Source organism: Monodelphis domestica, chromosome 6 (assembly GCF_027887165.1).
Source record: "Monodelphis domestica isolate mMonDom1 chromosome 6, mMonDom1.pri, whole genome shotgun sequence".
NCBI classification, from domain to species: domain Eukaryota; kingdom Metazoa; phylum Chordata; class Mammalia; order Didelphimorphia; family Didelphidae; genus Monodelphis; species Monodelphis domestica.
In genome coordinates this window covers 261,943,684-261,962,223 of record NC_077232.1, presented here as the reverse complement: position 1 = coordinate 261,962,223, position 18,540 = coordinate 261,943,684, and the positions used below count along the sequence as shown (strand labels likewise).

Sequence of the window (18,540 nt, the reverse complement as noted above, 5' to 3'; positions counted from 1 at the left end):
CCACATGACCAATTGCTTTTTAGATAATCAAACTGAATTCCCATAGATATTTCAAACTCAACATACCCCCCAAATTGTCTTCCCCTCAAATCTCTAGCTTCCTAACTTTTTAAAAATGCCTGTCAAGGGCACTTCCACTTTCCCAGACACTCAGGTTTGTAACTTCTTGGTCATCTTAGACTCCTTGCTCATACTCATATTATCCCAGATATAGTCAATAATAATCTGTTGCAAAATCTTTTTTTTAATTATTATATTTTATTTGATCATTTCCAAGCATTATTCATTAAAGACATAGATCATTTTCTTTTTCTCCCCCCCCCCCCATAGCCAACATGTAAATCCACTGGGCATTAGATGTTTTCTTGATTTGAACCCATTGCTATGTTGATAGTATTTGCATTAGAGTGTTCATTTAGAGTCTCTCCTCTGTCATGTCCCCTCAACCACTGTAGTCAGGCAGTTGCTTTTCCTCGGTGTTTCCACTCCCATAGTTTATCCTTTGCTTATGAGCCAAATCTTATCATTTCTACCTTGATAACATCTCTCAAATGTATCCCTCTTTCTTTATTGAATATCCTACTTGAGACCCTCATCACTTCTACCCTGAACGATTACAATAGTTTTCTGATTGTTCTTTTGGCCTCAAGTTTCTTTGTCTACTAACTTCCACTCAGCTACCAAAGTGATTTTTTCTAAATCTTAGATCTATCCACGCTACTCTGTTATTCAGTAAACTCCAGTGGCTCTTTATTACTTCTAGAACCTTACTTTAGTAAAGCTCTAAATATGCATCCACTGTGTAAAACATTGCACCAATTCCCAGAATACCATGAGTTTCATGAATTGTTGTAGAAGAACTATAAGCCTGATCCATAACTGAATAGAAGAAAAAGAATAGTCAAGATTACTTTTTTGGAGGCACTGTATGGACTTTTCAACAATCTTAAGCTGCTTCATAATACATTACCCATCATTTAAATATTAATATTTTCTGGCTGATGCTCTATAACTGTTAATTATGGAATGCTATCATCTCCCCAGAATCAAATGACAATTGATACAAAAGGCAATGGAAAGATGAATGGCAAGCATGAATTGACCACAGCACATTACAAATAATGGTATATATATATATATATATATATATATATATATATATATATATATATATATATAGTGTAAAAGATAACAATTAGGAAATTCATGTATAGAAAAGGAAATTGATTGGTCATGAGAGAACAAGAAGTAATAAAGTTTGGACATAGCTGCCAGGATGAAATATTAAGAGACTAAAGAAGGTTTCTAGAACATTGGATTGCTGCTTTATGGAAGATTTATGTGAAGACTTGAACAAGAATTACCCTAGATGACAAGTGTTGCAAACTGTCTAGGTGAAGGGAGTGCCACTATGGATGATGAATTGGCTGAAGATTCAGAAAAAAAAAAAACAGTAAATAATATGACTTACACAAGGCAACAGTTATTGAATAGACCAACTAGGTCTTGAATGTAGGGACTCTTACTCCAAATCTAGGATTTCTTCTACTGTGTTTTAGTTAAGTGTAGTACCAAAGCATTTGGCTAATACTAGGCACTTAGAAAATGCTTAATGATTGAATCATATAGTTTTTCATCTTGATTCTGTCATCTATATTATCCATCAAGGAGCTTATATTCCATTGGGGGGGAAATAACAAGTAAATATATAAGAATACGAACAATACACATTGAGGAGTTACAGGAAGAGAAGCAATAGTGGTGAAGTCCACAGGGTCTCAGTGATGCTCACTTGCTAAGGAAGGATGCATTCAGTGAAAAGAACAGCAGCCTTGGAGTCAAGAGGTCTGGGTCATAGGGCTAATTCTGATATTTATTTGCTATCTGACTAAACTTCTCTGAGTCCCTGGTGTTTAATCTGTCATAATTCTTTCACAACCCACCTTATGAGGAAAGTGCTTTGAAAGAGGTAAATGCTCCATGAAAATTGACTATCAATATCAATAGCACTACAAAGTCTATATCCTAGAGAAATTTAAAGAAAACAAACAAAAACAGATCTGAATGTATAAAATATTTATAGCAGTTCTTTTTGTGGTGGCAAAAAATGGAAATTCAGGGGATGCTCATCAATTGAGTAATGGCTGAACAAGTTGTGGTCTATGATTGTGATGGAATACTATAAGAAATGATGAGCAGTGTGTTTTCAGAAAAACCCGTTTAAGACTTACATGAGCTAATGTAAAGTGAAATGATCAGAACCAGAAGAACAGTGTACACAATAATACCAATATTGTATGATGATCCAACTGTGAATGATTTAGTTTTTCTCAGCAATACAACAGCCTAACACATTTCCAAAGGACTAATGATGAAAAATGCTATCCAACTCCAGAACTAATGGAGTTGGAATGCATATCAAAGGATATTTTAAAATTTTTCTTTGTTTTTCTTTTTCTTGAGGGGAGGAGAGACTCTACTTTCTCTCTCAATATGATCAATATGGAAAGATATTTAAATTTATGTTAAGTAAATTTATATTAAATTGCCAAGAAGAAAGGGAAGAGGGGATTTGAAACTCAATTTAAAAAAAAAAGAATGTTAAAATTGTTTTTACATGTAATTGGAAAAAAGTAAAATATCGAGCAAATTAGGGAGAGGGTGAAATGGAGAGAGGTTGGGAAAGAGACAATGATGACTAAGAGAGAGAGAGAGCCAGGGAGATGGATCAACATAGCTAGATTTCACAAAGCATTGCCTTTTTATTCTAATAGCTGTTAATCCCTACTCCTGGTTAGTGCTAGCAAACCTTTATGTTCATGGAGCCTGGGTAAGGCGAGGAAAGACTCCTCATGAGTCATATATACAAGAATAATGTTTTTCTGCGTTATTTGAAAAGATAGAGGCAATAGTTTTTATAATTAAAAGGAAGAGTGGTTATCTATTGGGAAAAAAAGCAGTAACTATTGCCAAAAGCTTTAAAAGGGAAATAAAATAGCCTCTTAGGCACTCTGGAACTAGCGTACAAAAATGAAAAATGTGAAACTTTTTTTAGGTCGTCCCATTACACTACATGTGCAGACCTTTGGGGTTGGAAGGAAGGGTTTCTGCCTATGAGTGTATAGGGGTTCTCCCATCTGGAACAAGTTCCTGGGAAAGTATCATGTGCGAGGTTATGCTTCAAGTTTCATGAGATTTGGGCAAATCAGAACACCTAAAGGCTGGGTGATACAATTCTATGATGACATCTTCTTTAGTATCACAGAAAGGCTTTGACGGGTCAAAGAATCTTTGTGGTCAGAAGTCATGGGACCCTGAACCTATATCATCCAGTTCTTTTATATTTGTATGTTATTTTATACAGTCCTTACCACACCTTCTAAACATTTCTGATATAGAAAAATACCTGGAAGATTATTCTTGAAAATCTCAATATTTAGTTCGATGTAGATATCTAGGAAGGGAGAGGATCTTATTGACAATACAGGGAAATTAACTTTTAAAAAATGTTGTCATTATTTAAGACTTCAAACCTATTCTAATCATTTAAGATAATTGTCAGAGCATACAGATTTTATTGGCTTCAGAGGTCAAAAAGTGATTTCTTGAGTTTATATATATTCTTATCTTCCTCTTCTTTTAAAGTACACAATGTTATTTTTTCTTTTCATTTCAGATTTTCACAAAAAACTTCATTTCTAATAATGGAAACCTAGAAAGTCTGAGAGTTATCCAATAAAGAATCCTGTATTTGAAGTGAAAGAGGACTCAAGAAACAGCTGTAGGCACTGCAGAATGGAAATCATGTTGTAGAGTCTCTCTGAAGTGAATAGTGATCTTAAGGGATTTACAAATCCCAAATATTTTTGAGTAGAACTGACTACAAAACAGGTTTGAAGCTTTTGAGCTCAAAAATAACATTATGACTACAACTAGAGTACTATGAGACGCATATCATTAGGCTGATTTATCCAAATCAGGAAAGAAAACAGATAAATTTGGGAAGAACTATGTTTGATTCACTTAAACAGTGGTGCTTTTTATTTTTAGTGCTGAAGCAAGAAACCCAATATAAATTTAAAACAGATTTCTTAAATGAATAATAGAACTAGTGATGGCTTGGACACTAGCATCTTTAGAGACTTAAAGCATATTTTTCTTGGACTATAGAATGTAGGCATTAGAAGGGGCTTCAAAGGTCATCTAGCTAAACCTCTACTTAAAACTTTCATATATGATATCTTTATTGTCTGCTCATATAGTCACTGATTACTTATGTCTATGGGTAAAGAATTTATTAACTATCAGGGCAGCTGATACCATTTTGGGGGGACAATTCTAGTTATTTAGAGGTTTTTTTGGTTTGGTTTGGTTTTTACTCATACAAAACCATAATCTGCATTTGACTCTAGTTCTGACATTTACTAACTCAACTTGATCCAATGTTTTTATTCTATTAAGCCTCGGTTGAATCATATGTAAAAAAACAACTGGTGACTTTATGATGATAAAGGAGTTAGAATTGGGTGCGAAAGATCTGTGTTCTCCTCTTGGCATTACTCTTTTAGGATAATATATTTAAGTTACTGAGCAAGTCATGTGAGCTCTCAAGACCTTGTTTTTCATATCTGTGTAATGAGGGGTTGGGACCAGATGGCTTCTGATGATCACTTCAGCTCCATATCTATGTATCTTATTTGTAAGATGAGGGGGTAGGAGTCAACAACTTCTAAGGAACTTTCTAGCCTGAAATCATAGATGTTATACTTCCTCCTGATATCATGTGGTTTTTTTTCCCCCCAATTCTAGTCAGATGATGTAAGGAAAGAACATTGCAAGAATAAAGCCCAATAAAAATATAAATTCTTTTTATTTAGAGCAGAACACTATTTCTAGCTAAACCCTGCTCCTCTCTCCTCTCCCTTCCTTCCCTGCCTTACCTCCTCCTCATAGAGAATGGAATTATTTCATTTGGAAAGCTCTCAGAGTGCTTTAAAACCACAGTATCTGTTTAAACTCACTATTTCTACTTGCTTTCTGAAGGAGAGTTAAATAACATCATAAATAAGTCACACACATGGTAGAAATATCTCTGAACAGGTCCAGTAAATTGGAGTAGGCTATGAGCCAAGAAAAGTCTTGTCCACCAAACCAACATTCCATGAGAGAGGACGCCAGCCCAAGGCTCACCTGTAGAAGTATGAACAGCCCCTGACTGTGTTGTGAGTGAAATGTTCCTGAGTCTTCTCATTTCCAAAGTCTTCCAGGGGGTCTGACCACAGGATATCACACATAGGTCCATATGCCGGTGGTTCTTTGAATCGGTCTAACTAAGAAAAATAGAAGACAGAAAGAAAAATACTAATCTTGGGAAATTTGGAATTCAAAGAGAGTTAGAAACCAGCATCCATGAGGTTCTCCTCAATATATTACAAAGCTCAAACTGCTCTCTCCTGTTCCTCCTTTCAACCCTTTCCACAACTTCTTGTCCTAATTTTCCTCCTTTAACTTCTCCTTCCATCTGCTCCCATATTTCGGTACCTTCTCTTCCATTTCTTTTTCTTTTCTCCTCCCAGTCTCCATTATTTCCTGTATCTTCCCGTTTCCTTTTCATTTTGTCCATTTCTCTACTTTTTCTTCCCTTCTACCATATTGCCTATTTCCTCATAATGTTGAGTTCCCCACACCTCTCCCCCAACCCAATGACAAGCAAGAATGGCTTCTCAATTTTTATGCTCCCTGTTGCTGCCACCTCGTGGTAGAGATTAGGAATGACTGTGGTTGGAACTAGGGTTAACTTTTTATTTACATTTTATAATCATATAATGCTAAAAGGAGATCTGCATGTCAAGAACATTTTTCTGGAGCCTCCAGAACTATGCATGATAATCCATAATCGCCTCATTAGGAGCTCCTACATTCACAATATTCATTCACCATTTTTTTTTATTTTGCAAATGTCTGCAAGTATTTTGGCCAAAGGTATGCATATCATTTCTGCTCTTCAGTGGAAGAAAAAAAAAAAATCAGGCCCCTTCTAGAGTCTTCTATGGATGACGGTTCTACACTTTCAAAGGGCTGTATGTTTATAGAATGTTTTTCCTTCATAATGAATTCATGTAGGGTTTTTAAATATTTAGTAGTAAAATTAAAGAGTGTACAATAGTATTTATATATTTGTATTTTAATTGAAATTAAGGAAACTTTTTTCCTTTAATCTCTTTTAACTGTCATTTTATTAAACTGATGTCTCAGAGCCTCCCTTCCCATTCTCCCAAACCAGGAAAAACATAAAATAGCTAAGAAAATAAAATTAAGCATTTATATTCTTCAGTTGAACACTTTAATATTTTTTTGAATCCTACATAGGCGTACAAGTAATTCAGTATCAGTTTATCAAATTTTTTTTTAAATAAAAGGGTCAGATTTAATTAGGTATTTAGTGACACTCTCCTTTTTTCTTTTTACTAATACCTGAAAAGAATGAGGCAATTTTTCATGTTTCTAAAACTCATTTAAAAGTTATGTAATAAGACAAAATACTCTAAATTTCTATCTCTATTTCATTCATAAAATATTTATTGCAAACTTAGACTTCTAACTGGTTTCAGAAATCTAAAAAAAATCATGTATTCGTAACCACAATGACCTAAAGAAAAATGTTTGTTCATAAAAATGTAGATTTTACTTTCTGGAGAACTATGAACTTACATCTAAACACAAAAGAGTAGATAAAAAAGATGATCTCGTTAATGTTGAAATGGCAAACAAAGTTTAATCAAGAAATAAAATTTACTTATTTTGGAAACTGTTGAATATTTACTAAAAGAGAAGCTTACCATTGGAAGAGGTCAAGTACACAGTAGTGGAAACTCAGAAATTCATATTTGACCAACAGAAGAACTCAAAACAATGCAATAGCTTACTTACTCTAATAATTATTGGATGAGGCACTCAACTAAATGAAATATGCCAAATGCTCACCTCAATTTCAATAACAGGACGTATTACCTTTAGGCCTCAGCTCTTTTATTCTAGCTGCTGCTGCCCAAGAGTAAAAGGAAGAGGGGAACTATCAAATTGAGGGAAATTAATGACTTCCTGGGAATGAAAAAGAATCGTCTATTCTTTTTCTTCTTTTTTTTAAAGCCATCAATATTTTTAGTGTATAATACAAAAATGTGTGTGTTCAGTAACAGTGGATTTCACTTTGGAAAAACATCATTTATCTAAATACATACTGTAAAATTATAAGGTGGAAGGTGACTGAGGTGGTAATTAAGTTCATCCCCATAACTTGGAGCAGATGCTTCTCTCAGTCCTCAAGACTCCAGTATTTATATGAAGAAGGAATGGCTTAGTTTTTAACAAAATAAAAAGTACATTTCCCCAGGATGGATTTCCTCATAGCCTGTTTGGTTGCCTCATAATATATTCTGTCTCTCTGTCTGTATGTTTCTGTATCTCTTTGCCCACCAATCTATTTCTACTATCCTACAGCAATGGAAAATAAATATGTAATGCCTCCTGGAATCTGAGGAGTTATTTACCTGAATGAGAGAGTGCAAGATCCAGTTTTAGTGTTTTTCTCCCTCAATATATTGTTTCAGGCAAAATAATTTATTTTTTTCAAAGTACCATGATCCCATTGTAGTAGAGGCTCTTAAGGGGACAGAAACCTATCTTATTAATTTATTTAACAATTTAAAATCCTTATTAAATTGCTTGGGTAGACCACTAAAAATGCTCACAAATATCTTAGTCAGCAATGAGGTTTCAAAACACAGTAGAAAAAAAATCAAACCATTTGAAAGTAAAATACTGAGGAAAATAATAACTAAATAATCATTTCGAGTATCCAAATTTGTCCTCAAGAATAAACACTGGAACAAAAATCAGATTTAATATAGGGTGGCCATGATTCTGAGAACCTTCAAGTAATCTAGGCTGCACTTAATAAACCAATTCCTCATTTTGATAAGAAATTCACATATGTGTGTGTGTTTATGTACACTCTATGAATGTATGTATAGTGTATCAAAGTCTCCCTAGAACAGTTCAAAAAAGAAAATAAGGTAGAATGGCTTGCATTGTTCACAATTTAGAAATGTCACCCTCAAATGAATAATTACTCATTTTGTTCTAGTCTAAATATAGTCACTTAGAAAAATGGTCCTGATTTAGGTCAAAAGCAACTGGAACCATACCAATAACAGAAAACATGGGCTATTGCCATTTCTTCTAATTAGGTTTTCTGAACTCATTAAGGCACAGAGCTAGGTGCTAGGGATACAAAGACCAACCTTCACAGAGCCGCCATATTGAAGGAGGTATAGAACATGTCCATATTTATGTGGACAAATATAACTTTAAAAAATGGGGAAGAGAAGGGAAGGGAAGTTTTGTTAATATGAGTTAAATATTTTAGAAACCAGTGAGTGCTTCTAAGAGTTAGAGGTGAGCAGAATCTCATATTGGAAAAACTGTATGGAGACCCAAGGATATGATAGACTGCTTACTTGAAAGAACAGCTGGTAGCTTGACATCAAGGTACATAAAGTAGAGGAACATGAAATAAGACTAGAAAGATTGGACAAGAGCCAGAATAAAGAGGGCTGAACCATCGTGTTAGAATGAAAAGGGACTTTAGAGATTCCCTTGGTTTTTAGACAGGTGATATAAAACCTATAGAGGAGTCATGTAGTGTATGTCCCTCCTCATCAACTGTCACAGAACAATTTATAAAACTATAGTCAGTGGGGTAAGGAGGTGTAAAGGAAGTAAATATTATTATAGCACCTACTATGTGATAATTATTGTGCTGTTTTACAAATAGAACCCCATTTGATCTCACAACAATCAGGTAGATGCTGCTGTTATCTTCATGATGCAATTGAAGGAACTTGGGCAAACAGAGGTTATTAAGTGACTTTCCTGGACCAATCACGTAATGTCTGAGGCCAAATTTAAATGTAGGTCTTCTTGATTCAAGGTCCAGTGTTCTATCCACTGACCTGGCTGCTTTGATTTCGTATTACAGGCTTAGAACTAGAAAGGGCACCAGAACTCATCTGTTCCAACCCTTCCCTTTTACAGATCAAGAAACTGATACTTACAGAAATTAAGTAACTTAGCCAAGGCCACACAAGGAGTAAGTGGCAAGGGCAGGATTTGAACCAAGGTCCTTCCTTTGACTCCAGTACCCAAATGCCTCAGAGAAATCAGAGATTTCTTACAAAGTTTTATGCCAAACACAAACATCCAATGTATCCTGCTATTTGGTTATGACTATTATGCTACAAACACTAAAAAAATATGGTAAAAACTTGCATATTTAAGTTCTAACATTTCTCTATGCCCACATCTAGGACTGGAATTTAGGATTAAGGTTACCACCAGGAAGTAAATTTATAACTCTCTTTATTATTGTCAGAAAAAAATAAAATGCTTTGGTTCACCGCTCCTCATTATCTTTAGGTTCTCAAAGCTATAAGCACAGTGTTTTCAGCCTTATTCTAGAGAAAAAGAGAAAAATTCTATTCTATCACTAGAAATATCTTCTAGACATGAGATACAGAGGGATATAATATCTCTCCATAGTCAACTTAGCCATCTTCCCTTTAAATAAAAATATTAATAGGCTCTGGTTAAATAAAATATAAGAATCTCTCTTAAAAGTTAACTTCATTCTATCTATTCATGCAACAAACCATCATCACTAAACAAACAAACAAAAAGCTTGTCACACCATTTTAAAGTGTTATTGATAGTAAGTAAAGGAAGCATAATTTTGTGGTATGCTTTAAGACAAGTGATTTTTGCTTCTTCTCCAAGGCAATGCAGAATTTCCACTTCTGATGAATAAACAATGAATGTTTGGAGTATGCCAAAGAAAATGAATAAGGCATGTACTTTTAGAGGTCAAATGCTGCATTAACTACTCAAAGAAGTCTAGTAAACACAATTTTCAAGTGGTAAGTGTAAACTCTCAATATTTTTGCTATAAGAAAAAAAAAGAAAACAAACAAACAAGCCCAAATCACAAAACAGCTTTACTTCTCCTCTGGGGACAAAAAATGACCATGTTTAAAACCAATGTCATTGTAACACCAAGATCCATAAGATGATTTGAATCTGCTTATTGATAATTTAATAAGCTGAAAGTCTGGGATTCTGCTAATAACTAGACTTACTTTTCTGATATCATCTAAGGTGTTGATCTCTGGAGATAAGCCACCATGTACACACAGGAACTGTTGATTCATCAGGGCAGCCAAGGGAAGGCAGTCAAAGGCGTCCATACAGGCATCATATACTCTTTCTGAATACTTTATTTTACCTTTGAGGATATAAGGGAAAAGTTGGAGATATATGTATATATACACAAAAACATATAAAAAATGACCTTTTTTTTGCATGGTGTCACATTTAGAACACAAATCTATACACTTTCTAAATTCTAGCATTTCTCTACTATAATTTGAAAGGATACATGTTAATTGCAGTGTCCTTTCTTGTGTTTGTTGTTCATTCATAACTATTTGTACCTTTCTCCTTCATACTTTTTTCTTTCCTTCTTCATCTTGCTCTCTCCTGTTTCTACTCCTCTCTTCATTTCTCTTTTCTTCCTCTTTCCTTCATCAGTTCTTATTTTTCTCCTCCCACTTTGTTTTTTTTTTCCCTTTCTCATTCTGCTTCTCCTTTTTTTCCTTTCTCTTTCTCCCTTAATCTCAAGAATCAAAACTTTTGCTCCCTAGAGATGGAAATAGCTAGTTTAATCAGTGTATAGAGTACTGGACTTGCAGTCAGGAAGATCTGAATTCAAATCCAGACTCAGACAATTAGTAACTGTGTAACCCTGGACAGATTACTTAACCTCTGTTTGTCATAGTTTCCCCATCTGGAAAACAGGCATCAGAATAGTTTCTGCCTCTCAGGGTTGCTATAAGGATCAAAAGAAATATTTGTAAAGTATTTAGTAGAGTGCCTGGTACATAGTAGGCTCTTATTAAATTCTCCCTTCCTTTCCTCTTTTCCTCTTCATGCAAACATACATCTATATGATTATGTAATTTTAGATATGATCTCACTTCTGACTTCATTTTCTTTTTTATTTAATTATGCTTTTGACAAAGAAAATAAGACATAAAAAGCTTAGGGACTTCTCATTTGTAACATTTACTGTTCACAGTAACAAACATGAGATATACTTACATTCTTGTTTAAATGTGAAATACTCTGTTAAATGTCTACATTCATGGTTTCCACGAAGTAAAAACAGTGTTTTGGGGTAAAGGATTTTCAAGGCCCATAAATACAGCACACACTGAAAAACAAAACAAATGATCAAATAGTATATTTTTATGTCATAGTCTATGTATTTAATACATTGATATGCAAAGATTAAAACAAAACAATTCCTGCCTTCATGTAACATGTATTCTCTGATCTTCACTCTCCCCAATTTGTGTATTATGAATACAAATAAATGGATAGATAGATAAATAGATAGATAGATAGATAGATAGATATAGCGAGTAGGTAGGTTGATAGATATGAGTAAAGTAAAAAATAGCAATTAAGTTTAGTAATAAAGTTACATATATCATAAGTAATGCCTAAGGCCAATCTTGCATTTAAATGTAGCATTGCCTGTGTAGAGAGTAAGTTATGTTAAACAAAAGCACAAGAAATGAAAACCTTCTCTGCCAGCATCTTCCCCAGGAAGTTTCTTTCGTTACATTCTTTCTTATTACCTATAAATATATTTATTTCTTATTTTAAAAGTACATTTCATACTTAAAAACATGTAAAACAAAAAATCTGTGTGTTTCTTTTGGGGGCTGGAACAAATTGAATTTCTATTAACTTAAATGGGGAAATTTGATTTGACACACAAGCAAATAGAGTTATGAGCTTGGCCATGGAATGAATTAAACTCGTGTGTCAAGGTACCACTGTCTATGTGTAATTCAATCCTATTACCTCTTACAGAGGGGGAGGAATAGTTGAAACCAACAATGATTATAGTTGGCAATAAAAGGAGGTACACATGTTGAATTAATTTGCTAGTCACTATTCATTGATCTCAGTGTGAATTAATTTTACCATTTGTGACAAATGTGTACTCTGAATATTAAGTACAAAGAATCTGTATTTTGGTTAGCAGATATATTCATTGTAAATGATAGGAATGACTCTTCTTAGCAGGCTGTACCCAGATTTTGGTCTAAGCATCCTTCTGATTAATTGACATTTGTCAAGCTGGATATTTGTGCACATATTTTAATAAAGTCCTTGTGGATATTTCACAGGGTTGGAAGTTCACATCTCAATATGGATATTTATAAACCATTATTAATATCAATGAGGGGAACTTATCCAGTTCAAAATTTTCTGTGCTGCCATAGCAGAGGCCTAAACTATATGGGGGGGGGGATTAAGTATTTTTTTCTTTTTTTGCCTAAACCTTAAAATAGCTATACTTGTCATCTACTTACAAAACCCAAAGAGAAAAAAAAATGGTTGACTTTGAAATGTAACAACTTCTTTTATAGCCAAACTTGCAACCTCTCCCCTACTGAAATCCTGACTGGGGGCTTCTTCAAATTTGTCAAATGTTACTAGAGAAATCACATTCTAAGCATCACATTTTCTTTTTTGCCATCTGTTGAAAATTCACAGGCTGCTTTAACATCCTGTTTTGACATTATCATGTGTCTTTATCACCTCTAGGATTAATTACTGTAACACTTTCATAGCTGGTTTCCCCAAATCTCACATGGAAATACTCTCTACAAATGTTCCTATATTGCCTAATTTTTATTCTGAGTAGACAACTCACATAACCTCCTCTTTATTATTATTGTTTTTGTTTCTTCTAATGTGGAGTATTTAAAAATATATAATTGGCTCAAAAATTCTTGCTTATGACACAATGAGAATAAAATAATTCTGTCTTTGAATTTCATTTTCTTTCTTGTCATTATCAAACAATAAAATCACTTCCCAAACATAGCTTGGAATCTCAAACACAACCAATATTGTAAGAAGTAGTATGTTAAGTCCATGGGCAAGAATAAGATTTAGAGGGTAGACTCCTGCCAGAATTCACTCCTCAACATCTGGTGTGAATTTGTTGCCAGTGACATCATTTTTTTTTGTGGGTAGCTCCTTCTCTATCGAGAGTTCTGATACTCTTCCATAATGAAACAACTGTGTGAGAACATTGAGGGGATTTAAGGGATCTTAAATAAAACTGAAATCTAGTAATTTTCAAAATCGTCAAACTCTTTATGAATAAGAGTAGCTCAGAATGGGAAGATATGGATGGGCTGTGTTAAGTACTTCTAGAGGATATAACAATATGGATGAAATCACAAATCTACAGGGGAAGAGTTTCAAAATCTCCACCAGTCATTGTTGCCACAGTCATTACAAAAACAAAAGAAGAACATTCAAGCAACCAAACAACTAGTTTGTTTAGTTTTTTCACTGACCCCATTGGCTGTGCTATCATCACACAGTCACAATCTAAGAGGCTGTCAATAATTTTCTGTGGCAAGAATTTCAGACGATATTAGGATGAACCCTTTATTATTTTTAGGAAGAATCATCTCCAGACAAATTTTGGTTATAACTATATAATACTACTCTCTTCTTTCCCAAATAAAGGTATGTGATTTGGGTTTGGGTTATTAGGCACAGAAAACTGAATGTACACTTTTTAAATTAATTTCATATATATATATGCATATATATATATAATTTTAGCCTATTTGTTTTTCTCTAATTTTTCTAATTTCTATGTTCTAATTTGAATATTTTTAATTTATTCTTTTGACTATATACATTATAGGAAAGTTTTTAAAAAGGATGAAGCTTTAAAAAGTGGAAGAGAGGTAGAAAGGAACAAGAAAAAGGAAGAAGAAAGGCTGGGATATATGGGAACAAAGGGATTGTAGGATTATACTGTATGTAGTGTTTGTACTTTCTCTAAGCAGATGTTTGTTTTTGTTAATGGTGAAAACAAAAGACTGGCACTCACTCCCTTCTCTGGCCTTCACTCATAGAATGTGGGCACTACTGATATATTCCAGATATTTCCTTTTTCTTCCCAGTAAGGAAAAATTAATCTCTAATTGATGTCTTCAACTCTATCCTTACACTGAGATTTTTCTGTGCACGTGTAGCTGGAGAGGGAAAGCCATGGATATGTTAGTGTAACCTGCCAGCCCAGCTTCATCCTAGAAAGTAATGGTTGATTGGCATATTTTTGCCCAAGGTTAAGAAGTCTGAACTCAGCTTGAGCCACTCTGGGATGTTTATTAAAGTTGATAAAGTAATATCATTCTCTCCTTGTTTCTGAGGCATCAGTTGATATTCAGATTTACCAATGATTCACTTTGACATGCAAGCCAAGATCAAACACTTTTTTTTTAAACCCTTACCTTCTATCTTATAATCAATACAGGCAGAAGAGCAGTAAGGGCTAGGCAAAGCGGGGAGGGGAGAAGGATAAGTGACTTGCCCAGGATCACATAGACTTGCCAGATCAAGTCTCCTGCACAGATCCATTCTAGCCTCATCCCTTCTCAGAGCTAGCTACATCTGGGCTAGTCTCCATTCCTATAGACTCTTAATTTACAGGAAGTAGTATTATACAAGTAATAATGTTATTCAGTTGTTTCAGTCATGTCTGACTCTTAAAGACCCCAATTTGGGTTTTCTTGGCAAAGATACTGGAGTGATTTGTCATTTCTTTTTCCAGCTTATTTATAGCTAAGGAAAATGAGACCAATAGGGTTAAGTGACTTTTCTATGGTCAAAGAGCTAGTATCGGAGTCTGGATTTGAACTTGGGTCTTCCTGACTCCAGGCTGAGAGAGCTATCCTCTGGTCAACCTAGATTCCCAAAAAGTAATAAAAATACCAAGCATTTACATAGTGTTTGAAGATTCACAAAGTGCTTAACAAATCTCAGAAACTAATACTGTTTCAAAGGAAACTTTGTCAGACACTGGAGTACAATAGCCAAAATTTAAATCACGCCTTCTTGACCGCGAGTTCATATCTCTATTCACCGTCTTCACTGAAATTAATAACTGCCTTAATTAAAGTTAAAACAATACACCATCTCCACCCTACTTTTACTGGGCCCAAACTCAGGTCAAACTGGGAAATATTGAGGTTCCTTCATCATCTGGCCCTTCTACTCTCCTCTCTATCTCTTTGTATCTAGGAGAAACTATAACCAGATTCCACACACTTGCCCATTTCTCTCTCCTGGAGTTTCCTACCATCTCTTTTAATAGCTTCTCTTTCAATCAAGGAGAAGTGAAGCTGTTTCTTGTAAGACTTATCCCTTCTTTAGGACTCAGGTCACAACATGTCAAAGAATTCCATTCCGGCCAGCAAAAGTTTTATTCCCAGCTTTAAATGTCCTTGGAGTAGGAGCTAAAATTAAGTCAATGAGGGCTAAAATAGGATTCTAGATTTCGAGCCAGGAAGGACCTTGGATGTCATTTATCCCAATGCCTTTATTTTATAGATAAGAAAACTGAGGTCCAGAAATATTAAATGACTTGTCCAGAGTCACACTGAGATTTGATCTCAGAGCCTCTGACTCAAGATTCTAGTGCTGTTAGTTAAGAAAGGATGTGACTCTGTTTAAATGATGAAAATGCAAAACTTCAAGAATATTATACCCAAATAACTCTTGATGCTATGAGGAATACAAGGAAGTGCAGCTGTTTCATCTCTAGAAATGCCTATTGGTAAAAGAAAAAAAACAGAATAGAGAAATACCAGCTTTGGATTCTCTAAGACACTTCCCTCCTGGGTGATCATGAATAAAAACCCAATGGGGGTAGAATGACTGAATCCTATTGACAACCAGCCTCCTGTGTCTATCTGTATCCCAAGCCATCTCCTTATCTTTCAACATTATTTGTTGGGTCATTTTGTTGTTCTACCACAGCATCTCAGAACATCCCCTGATGAGGATTCTACATTGTAATCCACTCTGGCCTATGTGACTTCATAATTAATAAATAAAACAACCTCCCCTGATTAAACATAGATGAAGCTTCTAGCTTAGTTTATATCCCTGAGAGTTTGCATCTGGCTAGAGCCTGCAATGCATTGCTCCAGAGCATTAAGCCAGAGACAATTTAGTGGCAGATTGAATAGGAGAGTCAGATTACTGGGCCTGGAAATTTGGAAATTCAAGCAGTCCTGAAGTAGCTATTGGGTGGAAAGACCTCTATTTGCAATTCTGAATCAAGCTTGGACACAATGAAGCTCAAATGGATTAGGACACCTTTCTTAAAGTTAATGCTATTGCTATAACTATCACATTCATTTATTCTAATGAACAAAATCTTTTTCTTGAACACTCAAGCCTTTCTAGTTTATTCTGGTTAATTCCCAGGAATTAAGTCCTAATCTTGGCTAAAAAATCAAAGAAGCAAGAAAATTTAGGGTGCATCGTCACAACTTTCCATCATTTATGACAGGTGATTCATACTCAACACACACACATGCAAAGAAAACATGAGACAAGGTCTATAAGTACCAGCATCCATGACCATAGAGCCAGGTTCTAAACTTCCAGGACAATTCTTTTTAAATCACATCTTCCTATTTAATGCTGGGGAAACCCAGCTTGGATAACCTAAAGGAACCTCAGGAGACCTATGGGGTTTGTGGAGAGATGAAGCAAAAATATTACGAAGTCTACCCTGAGGTATCCAATAAAATGGAATTTGCCTGTGAGAACATCAGAGTTGAGGGTGGCAAACTGCTAATTTATTTAAGGTTCTTGATGAGCATTTCTCAATAATTATAGAGAATCCTAAAATTAGTACAATTTTATGTAAATATATTAGGAATAGTTTTGTGTGTATATATATATATATATATATACACAGAGAGTGTTATATATTATACACACTGACATAGTTATATAATATTCTTACATAGTTATAAATATTAAACACATATATAGTTACAGTTACATATACTATACACCCATATAGTTACATACATATATAGATACACACATTTATAGAGTCATATATATATATATATATATATACATGTATATTTAGAGAAAGCAACAGAGCTTATCTTGAGTAGGTTGTTTTAATATTATTATGTGAGGGCAACGTTAGCAGGAATATTTAAAAAGCATCAGGTGCTGTTTCTAGCAAATAACGCAACTAGCTAATCTGGATTCTTTTAGACAATTTAGGTTGCTTATGAGTAAGAATGAGACACAGATAAGTCTCTTGGTACTAGAAATTGAATGTTGAACAAGATGCCCAAAGGCTATAAACAGCCCCATAATACTCCAAGGTGTGATGCACACCAGATAAAAATGTAATAGGGAAATATTTATATATATATATTTATATATACATATATAAATAAATATAAATATATATTTATATATATAACAAAATAAATAAGAATATGATGAACCAAAGATAATATAAATACGTGACTTTTTAAGTTAATATGTGTCCTCAGGGAGATGCAGAAATATACTATAGGCCTCCCCTCACTCCAATTGGGTTTTTTAAAATATGCTGATAGTCTGAGAGCTGGAAGAAAGTATGTTCTATCTGTATGTTGGTTGCTTCTTGAGAGTGATTGCTATTTCTTTATTTTTCTTTGTATCCCCAATGTATATCCAAATAGTTAGAGCATACCTAAGAGGGACTTAATAAATGCTTGTTTGATTGTGTCTCTTATCATGGTATTTTTTTTTTTGCCCTGTGGTAGGGCTTAATTCTATCCTAACCTCAAGCAATCTCAGAAGCCTCTGGGATTTGTTGAGAGATGAATCAAAAACATTACAAAATCTACCACGAGTCATCCAATAAAAAAGAATTTGCCTGTGAGAATATAAAGGTAGAGGGTGGCAACTTTCTAATTTATTTAGAATTAAAGTTCTTGAATAAGCATTTCTCAATAACTATAGAGAATCCTAAAATTTGTGTAGAGAATTTGGGAGGGTTAGTTTTCTAATAAGGAAAAGCTAAGTCTCTGATGATTACGGTATCCCTGAAAGTCCTGGTTATAATCTCTCATAAAGGAGGAGATTCACTCAGGTCTTGAGGGCCCAGGGGGTGTGTTTCAGAACTGAGACCACACATCTAATCTATCACTGTTTTTCAGATAAATAAACTGAAGACCAGAAAGATAACACGATTCTTCCAGAGCCAAATAGCTATTAGGTTTCAAAATCAGATCTGAAAGTTGAAACCATCCAGGTCTCTTCCCACTTCCTCCACTGTGCGCTGTCCTTATATCCTCTTTTAAAATCTATGAAGCTTTTTCACTGTGGAACTGGTTTTTCTTGACTACGCATACTTCTTGCAAGGGTTTTCTTTTTGTTTTTGTCAGTGAAGGAGAGAAGAGAAAATAAATGCTAGTTAATTTAAAAAATAATTTTTAACCCCCCCCCTGAGAAGATTATTTCAAACAATACTTTCAAATGAAGACCTTCATGCTCAGCCTCCCTGTTTAACCTAAG

General features: G+C 34.4%; 1 protein-coding gene across 6 annotated transcripts in view; it reads right to left on the bottom strand.

The window, feature by feature from the left end:
• The window catches only part of PPP3CA (protein phosphatase 3 catalytic subunit alpha), a 418,815-nt gene that overhangs the window by 75,942 nt on the left and 324,333 nt on the right, over positions 1–18,540 (bottom strand). For all 6 annotated transcript variants that reach the window (XM_056803150.1, XM_056803152.1, XM_056803149.1 and 3 more), the window contains 3 exons: positions 11,215–11,326; positions 10,194–10,339; positions 5,191–5,330 (listed from right to left, as the gene is read on the bottom strand). In XM_056803150.1, the coding sequence (XP_056659128.1) occupies positions 5,191–5,330; positions 10,194–10,339; positions 11,215–11,326 (398 nt within the window). The remainder of the gene's footprint in view (positions 1–5,190; positions 5,331–10,193; positions 10,340–11,214; positions 11,327–18,540) is intronic.